The sequence below is a fragment of the Perca flavescens genome, chromosome 12 (assembly GCF_004354835.1).
Source record: "Perca flavescens isolate YP-PL-M2 chromosome 12, PFLA_1.0, whole genome shotgun sequence".
Lineage (NCBI taxonomy): Eukaryota > Metazoa > Chordata > Actinopteri > Perciformes > Percidae > Perca > Perca flavescens.
Genome location: NC_041342.1, coordinates 16050239 through 16061518, shown reverse-complemented (window position 1 = coordinate 16061518; position 11280 = coordinate 16050239). Strand labels below are relative to the sequence as shown.

General features: G+C 39.6%; 1 protein-coding gene and 1 long non-coding RNA gene across 3 annotated transcripts; one reads left to right on the top strand and one right to left on the bottom strand.

Annotated features, from left to right (window-relative positions):
* Positions 1-1258: 1258 nt before the first annotated feature.
* LOC114565637 (uncharacterized) lies at positions 1259-3920 on the bottom strand. The gene is made up of 4 exons (XR_003693954.1): positions 3629-3920; positions 3167-3250; positions 2011-2324; positions 1259-1656 (listed from the first exon to the last, which is right to left on the bottom strand). It is a non-coding gene; the product is annotated as an uncharacterized LOC114565637 (long non-coding RNA).
* Positions 3921-4756: 836 nt separating this feature from the next.
* LOC114565636 (G2/M phase-specific E3 ubiquitin-protein ligase-like) lies at positions 4757-10940 on the top strand. Of its 2 annotated transcripts, XM_028593814.1 has the most exons (8): positions 4757-4910; positions 5462-5552; positions 5634-5687; positions 7457-7767; positions 8742-8920; positions 9272-9444; positions 10206-10420; positions 10590-10940. In XM_028593814.1, the coding sequence occupies exons 1-8, from the start codon at positions 4760-4762 to the stop codon at positions 10838-10840; spliced, it is 1425 nt and encodes a 474-aa protein (XP_028449615.1). In that variant the 5' UTR covers positions 4757-4759; the 3' UTR covers positions 10841-10940. The 2 variants fall into 2 exon arrangements, with proteins under 2 accessions (XP_028449615.1, XP_028449616.1); XM_028593815.1 differs by lacking the exon at positions 5634-5687.
* The last annotated feature ends 340 nt before the right edge of the window (positions 10941-11280 follow it).

Genomic DNA, 11280 nt, shown 5'->3' with positions numbered 1-11280 from the left:
GAACAATGTGTTGCTGTGATGTACAGGGAGTGTCTTTCACCACCAAAACCCCACGACCTGGAATCTTTTTACCCAGCACTTGGATGTCCAACTCCAGATATCCTACATAGGGGATGTCTAAACCATTTGCTGCCTTCAAAGCCAACCACCCACATGATTGAAGTTTCGGGGCACCCCATTGCTGGAACACTTCTTTGAAAAGTGACTCAGTAATGGTGGTAACCATAGAACCTGTATCTAGCAGACATTTCACCCTTGGCCCACCCATCTCCACCTCAACTATAGGACATCTACCTATGAGGGGTCGTGAAGCGTTTGAAAGAGGGGGAATCTGCATAGAAGGATTATTAGGGCTAGTCTCATTACTACCATTTGCATTGCTGACAGAGCCCATACCTGAAGGTCCTGTAGAAGCTGGAGCAGGGTTTGCATCCAGATGGATCCCGGGCATGCTGGATGTTGGTTGCCTTGGCCCCTGGCGACACTGGCGAAGGACATGTCCCGGCTTCCGACAACGGAGGCAGATGGGCAAGCCTTCTGTAGTGAACTGATAATTGGGGTTACGAGAGCGAGAACCAGCCTGGTCAAGTGCAGATTCCATTTTAGATAGACTTATTATAATGGTTTCAATCTGTAACTGTTGTTTATTTAACTGTTCTTGCAAAATGGAAAATTCAGATCCCTTTCCAAGTCCTACTGTATGACAGGCCCCCTCAACATTTACATCAACCCCACAGTGGTGAAGTCCAGCTCGAGTTTGCCTAGAAGATCCCTCACCCTCTTCCACTCACATAATTGCTTCCTGTCGCAGGGCTAAGAAAGAAATTGAGGGACGTTGTCGTAAGAGACTCTTTAACTCCCTCCGCAATGACACATCACGCACATGTTCAACAAACTGATCTCTAACCAGAATGTCCGTGTCTGTCAACCTATCAGGGTAAGCATGCTGAAAATCTTCAATCAATGCCCACAAAGAATGGGAGAATTCCTTTAAAGACTCCCCATCTTTTTGTATGCGATCAAAGAATTGTTTTTGCAGGCTTACACAGGAAACGGAGGAACCCTAGAGCTCTTTCAAAATTGCTAAGATGGTGTCTGGATCCTCTCGCTCTGCCAATGAGCGATATCTGATCTCTACTTTTGCGTCCCCTTCCAAATGATCATACAGGAAGAGGGCCTTCTCTCGGGTGGTCATCTGCCTATCTCTCAAGCATGACTTTACATTTTCTATTCAATCATAAATCGTTAAATCAGAAGTGAGGACACCTTCGCTCTCTTTGAATGTACACAAAACGTTCTGCTTGTGTTGTAAGCAAACTCTGTGGAGCCAAATTGTCTCTAGGGGTTAGCCCATTAGCATTAGTACTAGTAGTAGCAGAAGCAGTACCTGTATGAGAGCTGGCGCCTCTTCCTTGACTGAGTTGTTCATTAGCCACCCGTAACCTCTGTACCTCCTCATGCAGAGCAAACAGTTCCTCCACTTCCCCATCCACACTCATTTCAGCAGCTTAGTTCACACTTTAAAATTTAAAAAAATTAAAATACAATAGAGGGAGAAGAAGCAATGAGAAATTTGTCATCACAGGCCTTTGGTTCCGATCACAGGTTCGTCTCAGCAATCCATCCTCTCCTGTAGTCCAGCTCCAGCCACTGTTTCTATTCCAACAAAAAATAAACAAACAAAATACATACAAATACTCATGCCTCATAAAAAAGAAATCCTGCCGACAACGCCAGAAATGTAGTGCCGGAGCAACATAAAACCTTTCAAACCTGACAACGCCACCTCTTATTGAGGGTTAGGAGGAACCCTTTGAACCCTTACTATATTAATTAGTATGTTGTGTGACCAACTCTGGTTTTCCCCTGACAGGGACAATTTACAGGAGGCAAATATTGTACAAAAATAAGTTTGGTTTATTACAAAGAGTTTAAAAGATTTCCAATTAAAATGGCAATTTGACAGAATAATAAAACAATAAATTAGATGGCAGATACATATGGTCTTACTCTCCTCAAAGTAGGAAGGTCGGGTCGGCACGCGCACACCACTCCGGGAGACGACTGCGGGAGACAGAAAGAGGAGACAGAAGGCCCAGCACTGACAAGGACATGCACTACACGCTTATTTCTACACAATTCACTACAAAGTATCATGCAAATCACTACAAAATATCATGCAAGTCACTACAAAATATCATGCAAGTCACTACAAAATCTACAGTGTCGAGGCTACATACACACTGTAACCGAGTGTCACCCAGTGCAGTCTCACCACGAGGAGGCAGTGTGTCGACACGGACCCAGCCTTGTACAGGATCAAGCTGTGAGCATACATAAATTGAGGAGAGAAACCTATGTCAAAACTTCCATAAAAAGTATATCTAAAGACCACTTGTAAATGAAATCACAAGAAAATAATCAACCAAGGAAAATAACCAAAAAGAAACAAAATGGTAAAATAACCGTAGAAAACAGTGACTGGACTGGTCCCCTTTGCAAGGACACAAACTCCTATAGCACACTTAATGCGGGAGGAGGAGTATTTTCCGGAGCTCTACAGCCACAGCAGCTCATTTGTCAGTGGTAAACGTCAATCTGCCCCAGTTCACTGGAAAATTTTAAATATTCCATATTTTAAAGCATCAATCTGATGCATTTTGAGATGCATTTTTTGCCAATCAACACTGTAATATTTCAATATGCACTCATTAAAGTTAATTTGACTGGCAAAACAGTTAAAGTCCTTCTGACATTACACAATAATAAAAGTCTAAAAACTAAAAAGTTTTGGATACATTTTTACTTCTTCCAACCATATGTTAAAGAGTCAATGTGGATATACATAATTGCAATAATATCATAATCCTACAATGAATCATTGTGAAAACTAAACTTTACTACTTTGGCCAGGTCATCATCAAAAAAGAGAATTAGTACATTCATGATTTTGTCCATGTTGATATTAGCTGCTTTATTTACATTTATTAAAAACGTTGCATTGTTTATCTTTTCATATAGCTAGACGTATAGACTCTGGGACAAGGCCGTTATGTTTAAATACCTGCCATGCTGATTCCAAACAGACAGCTTTGTCAAGGAAGTTTGGGCTTCAGATCAGATGTTCAACAAACTAAAATCACCTCACCCTTCATGTAACACCTACCTGCAGCTCTGCAGTGCTGGCTCTCCCTGCATCACCCTCACCAGTTTCACCACTGTTAGTTTCCAGCTGAACTTCATCTGATCTCTAATATGAAAGCAGTGGAAATAAATAAGGTATAGAAAAATACTGATGGGAATGTCAAGAACAAGTGAAAACCCATACAGACAGACTAACTCCTTTCTAAATGTGGGAGATGTGTAACTTTACTCGTTTTCAAGTTACATGGGTTAAGTTAATAGAAAACTCATGTTCTTTTACAATCATCTTAAATACTGTTGTTAGTGTCAAATCGCTGCCAACGTTGGCTAAGTAACGTTACGTTAATAGTAACAACGTTTACCTAGCAAGAGTGTACTAGTTAGCTAGATGTTGAATCACAACATCAGCTTTACATCAACAAGTCTAACGTTGGTTAGACAGAAAATATAATTATCTTCCTGGACAAAATTATTACCAACTCACATTTCCCTTCTTTCTTTTCTTCCCCATGAGAAAGAAATCACTTAAACTGAGCTGCTGCTGTCCTTTCATCTTAACTTCTGACTACCTGTCGCCACTGCCAGCTGCAGACTGCGCTTCCCAAACAGTCTGCCGTTGAGGGGGCGGGCCGGTGGCAAGACGCTGTATTGCGCTTTCAAAATAAAAGCATGCGAGTTAAATATTTCAAAATAAAATATTTGTCTCCTCCGCGGTATAATTTTTGGGTGGGACAAATGCGACTGTCTCCAATATTGGAGGGGACACGTCCCCCCCGGTTCCTACGCCCTTGCCTGGCTATCAACCTGGAGAATCAGGAGAATCCTATGGGGTTCCATTTGTGCCAAAATTAAGTCGACATGCTACCTGTCTATGCTTTGTGTCGTCTTCCATGTCTATGTGTCTATTATCTGTCTATGTCTATGTCTGTCTGTCTATGCTATGTGTCGTCTTCCATTTCTATGTGTCTATTAACTGTCTATGTCTATGTCTGTCTGTCTATGCTATGTGTCGTCTTCCATTTCTATGTGTCTATTAACTGTCTATGTCTATGTCTGTCTGTCTATGCTATGTGTCGTCTTCCATGTCTATGTGTCTATTACCTGTCTATGTCTTTGTGATTGCCCACATGACTCAACTTTTGTCTGTGTCAACTCAACTTACTCCTGTCGTCTGTCCTTGTCGTTTGACCGTGTCGTCTTGCTGTGTCAATGCTGCATGTGTCATGACAATGTGTTGTTTCACTCTGTCGTTGCTATGCGTCGTTGCTATGTGTCGTTGCTATGCGTCGTGTCACTCTGTCGTTGCTTTATGTTGTTTCACTCTGTCGTTAGCAAGAGCTAACGTTAGCTAGCAAGAGTTCCGGCAGTTGATGTCACGCGATCCCAGCATGCACCAGTCAATATCAAAACACTCACTGCCATCGGAGCTGAGCCAGAGTCAGCTAGCTACGTTACTAGCTAGCTAGTTGCACCTATTGTAGATAGCTAGCTAGATAAATGGATCATTTATTGATCCCAAGGGGAAATAATTTGCTGCCTATTTCAATAAACGCCTTGATTCAGCATGGTGGATAGCTGCTGTGCGCCGGGATGCCAGAACCATCGGAAAAAGATAATGGATAGCATGAGATTCCTAGCTAAAGATCCCGAGAGAAGAAGTAAATGGATTGCTTCCATAAAACGTGCTAGAAGCAGACGGAACCAAACCGAGCCATGGGAGCCCACAAACAATGGATTTCGGTTATGCTGTGACCACTTCATATCAGGTAACTTAACAGAAATATCTTATTTATGTAGCTAGCTAACGTTAGCTAGCAAAAGGCTAAAACGGTTTCTAACCGTTGGGGCTAGTAGGGATACAGCTAGCTAGCTACGTTACGTTCCTTTCCTTTCTAGCCACAACCGTTCGTTATTACGAAAAGGCAAGTTCTACCTATGCAGTATGGCATGGATTTTGTGTGGATTACAAAGGCTAACGTTGGCTAACCTCAAAGAAGCACTGTATTCATATTTAAATCATAAAATCTCAGACTATACTGACTGATATTGCACATTTCCTTCCCTCGCTTTTGTATATTTTTTGTTAAATGGTAAGTTCTATTGTATTGTTATACTGTACACTTAAGAGTATTTTTTTTTTTATATATATATTTCTTACTGTCCTCTGTTTTTATTCTTTATAAGTTAAGTGAGTGTTGTAGCCTAGCCTACTTTAGAGCAAAGATTAACCAGAGTCAAATTCCTTGTTTGTTTACTCAAACCTGGCCAATAAAGCTGATTTTGATTCTGATGTTGTTTCTATGTATTTATGTTTTAGAGAAAAAGAGTGACAACCCTCTGTCACCTGACTACGTTCCTTCAATCTTCAATCATGTTCCATCCCAGGAGAAGAGAAAAAGAAGAATGAGGTTAGATGTATTCAACAGAAGAGCAAACTTCAAAGAATAGAGAATCTGATTGCAAGCTAATAATGCCACTTTCCTTGGCAGATCCATGACTTTGCTACCCAGTAATGATACATTGGATGAGGCTCTCACCATCGAGTAAGTACAAATTAACACCACAAATTTCAGGGTTATTCCATGTGTAATCTGACAGAATTCAGTAAAGCGATAGCAGCAACATCTCAGTTTTTTTTTTTTTGGGTCTCAAAAGTAAGGGCTCACCCACTGCAGGCCTCCAGTTTTCACTTATTCATTGCACCAAAACTGTTGTGACATTTCGACCACCACTACTCTTCGTTAGTATGGAATAATATACGAAATAGTAATGGCCAAATGTGGTCTTAACAGTGAAAGTCTTTCACGATGCCTCGGAAGCTTTGGAAGAAGTGATGAGCGTAGCTTTGCTAACTGGAGTCAATTGCACACAGGTTGATTGATTTTGCCCTGAGTCAGTGTTCCTTTTAAATAGGGTGAGAAAGCACTGCCCTATTTCTATTCCACCAACCGGTCTTGTGTGCCCTGATGCTGGACACACAAGTACATAAGTGAGTTATTCTTTAATATTTTGTTTTATAATGGCAACTTGTAGTTCCACTTGTGAGTAATCCCCAGTCTATATCCACGACATACCACTTATAGGGTTGGTCAGGTGCTGATGGAAATTACGCCTGATTACGGTCTTTTCGGCTGGATGTCCGTCCCCTTCCTCTGTCTTTGTTGGCGTTCTAACGTCCGGTGGATTTCTGAGGACTATTGTTAACTGCTCCTCAGATCTCTGCAGGGTAAATTCAGACAGCTAGCTAGACTATCTGTCCAATCTGAGTTTTCTGTTGCACAACTAAAACTACTTTTCAACATGCACATCTCCCACCCAGACAAATTCCTTTCTGAAATTATTTTGCAGAGGCTGCCCATGCTGATTGTGATTGTTTTAAAGAATTGCCAATATACCAGAGCATGTTTTTCCACCATATGGGAATGCTGTGTGGACTCTGCAGCGCTGTGGAGAATTTCCCTTGTTGAACTGATGTAGTGTTTGTTGGAATACTTAACTGTGAACCAATGAGTACTTGAGATGATAATTAACAGGATTAAGACTAAGTACAGTACATGAAACTTTACTTAGGCTGTAGCATTGTTTCTTTTAATAAATGCAGACTTGAATACTAGAAAATATAAATATTGATATGAAAAATAAACTACCTTTTTGTGGAATATGCGGCCACACTTATATTACCTCATGTCCAATTTGTGATGTCCTTACACTTCTGCCCTCTTCAATTATTTATACCTTTTTTAAATCATACTAATTGAAATGATAATGGGCTGGAACCATAGGGGCTTATGGTTTTAACATTCTCTGTATAGAGGTCTTTGTTATAAAGACATGATTTGACCAATCTCAGATGTTGCTGGCATGATGCCAAATTCTTCAAATTGGCATGCACTATGAATGTTGATACTTGCATTGGAGAGCCGTTTTTCAGTTTGTCTATGATCACGGTCTGTCCCTATAAAGTAATTGTACCAATGCATTACTACAGAATCCAGTGTGGCTGAGGCATGAACCCACATCAGTAGTGACTGTAATAGGACAATATTGTGAAAGTATCCTATTGAAAGGCTTACCTTTTTAGTAAAGAAATGAAAGTGCATGTATATTGACAGCGTCTTGGAGTTTATGCACATTGTTTTTTGTCTTTTTTTCTCCGCCTGTTTTTTGGGAGTTGGTCTATTTTTTTATTTATATTTTGGATCACAATATGTTATTTCACACGTTTGTTATTGTAGTAGTAGTAATAATAATAATGATAATAATACACTTATATAAAAGTATTTCATTGTTGAAAAAATTTTATGTTTTGCAGGCCTGATTTGATATCTGTCTTAAAAAACATCACCAGCCGGCTTGACAGTGGAGTGCCTCCACGGTCCAACAGTGTGAATGTCATGAGGGAGTCTGTACTGGAGAGTGCCTTCAGAGCATTCAGGAGGCCAAGGTTTTCTCCAGATCATCGCCTCAATGTTGTGTTTGTTGACGTTGATGGCACCACAGAGGGGGCTGTAGATGACGGCGGCCCTAGCAGAGAATTCCTCCGCCTGCTGGTCATGGCAATCAAAGACAGCATGTACTTCACTGGACCAGAGGACAAGAAAAACGTGTCTTTGATATCCCGTGGTATGCAACACTGATAAAGCAATTATGTTTTTTAATATATAACAATTATGTTTTTTTTTAATTTATGGTTTTTGCCACTGATGTGATCAGATTAATGTCCCAAGTGTCTGACAACATTATGGAAAGGAATCCTCTGGAGGTTGAGCTTTCTGTTAGAGTAAGATCCATTTTTTTCCTTAAACATTTTCTGAAAAAAAAAACACACCAGACTCCATGTAAGTAAACACATTTTTTGCATCATAAAATACAAATTCAAAGTTGACAAACAAAATGGAACTATGAAAAAGCTGTTCGCCTTTCCCATCAATCACTCTTGTTTTGGTTGAAATTAACAGATACTCTACTGATTGAAAATAAGATGGATCTTTACATGCTAAAATTACTGTTTATTAATTTGGGTTCTGGTGGGTTGAGCCATACCGATCTATGAGGTTTCTTGTTTTAAAAAAAGCTGATTTTACTCTAAAGAAAATCCTCTCTGTAGGGATCCTTTATTTTATGTTGGCAAACACTTAGAAGAATAAGCCTGTCCTTTGAACTGCTGCAGCTCTGAGAGCTGGGGTGTTTGTAGGTCTGTCTGCTTCGCTGCTGCTTGTCCTCTCTGTCAGCATGGCTTACCTTTTGTGAAATGCCACTAATAACACTTTGCTTTCATTAGTATAAATTACATTTATAATAAACATTCAGTGCAATTCATTGAGAACATACTGTAGGGCTTTTTATTTTGTAACACAAGGGAATGTGAGTTAAGAACATGCCGTTATTTCTCATAGCCTATGGTCAATACTACGGAATAATATAAACCAAATATCTTCATATAGTCATAATGGCCAGCGTGTGATTTAAAATTTGTTTTACTTTTTTTTTTTTTAAGTGACAGCTTAAATACACATTTGCCTAGGTTTGGCACCTGTGAATTTAAGTCCTTGACTTTGTTTAACTTTTTACTGTTGTATCACAAATTTCTGTTTCAGCTTTGGATTCTGGAGAGTACAAATATATTGGAGAAATGCTCGCTTTTGCCATTGTCCACGGAGGCATCAGGCCGTCCTTTTTTTCAGAGCGCCTCTACTGCATGCTTGCCCATTGTCCAACTCCACCAATTAAGATTGAGGAGGTGGATGACATGGAAATTCGGGAGAAGTTGCAAAGGGTAAATGGTAGCACACCTTGTATACCAGGGTGCAGTGATTGCAGACATTCATCTGGTTAATTAAAAACAAACTGAATATTTTATAAGCAATTGATTTGAGAAATTTGTGTATGGCAAGTTCATAATCCCAGATTTTAGCAAACTCAAATGTATGCTTATGTTAGAATGTAGCGTATGCCAGATGTCAATTTTATATTAACAATAAGGTGTCACATTGCATTTATTGTGCCCTTAAGGACTTGGTGTAACAAAACATTGCTAAATATACTTTTATATTTATATATATATGTATATATATATATATATATATAAAATTGTGTTGTTTTTTTTTTGTTTGTTTTTTTTAAATAGATAAATGATGCAGAAACACTTCTGGATGCTCGTGAGGCACTCCTAGAGGCATCAGGCATTTTTTCTCTGCTTGGGTGCCCTGGCTTCCTTCACACTCTAGACCAAAGACAAGCCCTTGTGGAGGAAGCGGCAAGGACCTACATTGAGGGCCGAACCCACAAGGCTGTGGAACAGTAAGTAACAAATGACCAAAGTTTCCCCTTCCAAACCCAGTATCAGCTCATGTAAGATTTGGCAAAAAAGACTTGCATTAAAAAATAACTAAACACTGCATTTTAAAGAGTTAAAATAAAATAGTACAGTGTATATTTAGTGCCGGTCTATGTACCTGGACTTAGAATAACAAATGCCTTTACTGACGTGGTTCCTTGCTTTATAGCTGCACTTGTCCTTGTAATAGTACCCTTCTTAACAAAGTAATGCATAAGCCCGTTACATTTAGTTTTGACAAATATTTTGAACAAGGGCAACTCACCAGGGCTCCACATGAACGTTTTTCACTTGTATCACTGATGCTCCCTACTGAAATGTATGAGCACCAAACTTAATGCAACATTCAAAACTACACATTTAGTGCATCTAAACTATTATTGTAGAGTAATTTTGTATAATAGACATGAAACTAAGAGCCAAAAATAAGTCCAGTGGGGCTTTAAAATAATGTAAAATGTTAGGTTTTAATGTCACTGTATAAATCTGGAAGTGAAAATATAAATAAACATAAGTCTAAAATCTGAATCGTCAAAACTCTATTGTAGGGATGACATCTGTGAAAAATCTAGCAAATGAGGACATATGGCCCAAGATCACTCTGCCCATCAATCATGTGTCCAAGATAAGGTGGAATGTGTGCAGGTAGTGGGAATGTTGTTTGGCTGTTAACTTTTGAATAGAAACACTGCATTTTCTGAGTATAATACTTGTGTTTTTACAGGTTGGAAGCGGGACTTCAGCAGTTTGGAATTGCTGAGGCAATAGCAAAGCATCCGGAGGTAATGAAACCTCTTTTTGTTGGAGGCCCCAAAGGTGTTGATATGGAAGACCTTCAGAACCTCTTCACCGTAACTTTTTCTGAGCCAGGGAGCAACAGGCGCAGACATGAGAACCAGGCTTTCATGTTCTGGAAAGACTGGCTCCTGGAGGTGGATGGTATGTTTTGTTTTGTATTATGCTATCCTCAAAATTGGTCAAATAAATGCTAATGGTATAGTTTTAAAGTCAATATTACACATTTTACCATTTAAGTTTATTGCTTAACATTTGCGCCGTTTTAAAGTGATGGCATATTAATAACTTTATTTTTCTGCTTCTCCTTTAGAGGGAACTAGACCTGTGACCCTGCAACAAATATTAACATTTGCCTCAGGGGTAGACACCATTCCACTGCTTGGGTTTCCCTACCCACCACAGCTGGAATTCTTGCATGGCGACAATGACAGTAGGAGAGTGTTCCCAGAGGCTAACACTTGTCAAGTTGTCTTAAGGCTGCCTCTGCACACCTCTTATGACAACTTTATCCATTTCATGGAGTCTGGGATACTGCAGTCCCCGACTTTTGGAGTAATCTAGTCAATATATATACATATACACGATGTACCACTTCCGAGTTTGTGCTGCCGGATTTCATTTTTTTATTTTTTTTTTCTCCCCTTTTTGGATGCCTTCCGTTTTTTTTGTTGTAATTTTAAACTCTGCTCGATTTATGAGGACTATGGTTAACCTTTTCTCAGATCTCTGCAGGGTAAATCAAGACAGCTAGCTAGACTGTCCAATCTGAGTTTTCTGTTGCCCAGCTAAAAATACTTTGGAATGTACGTTTCACCAAAACAAGTTCCTTCCTGAGGATGTTTTGCAGAGGCGCCTTTGCTCTGTATGGCGTTTAGTGCCGCACCACAATGATTGTGATTGGTTTACAGAAGTGCCAGTAAACAAGAGTACTTTTCTATGCTATTAAATATAACTACTGTAATACTTATTTGTTGTCATTGATCGCCCTAGAACAATGAATC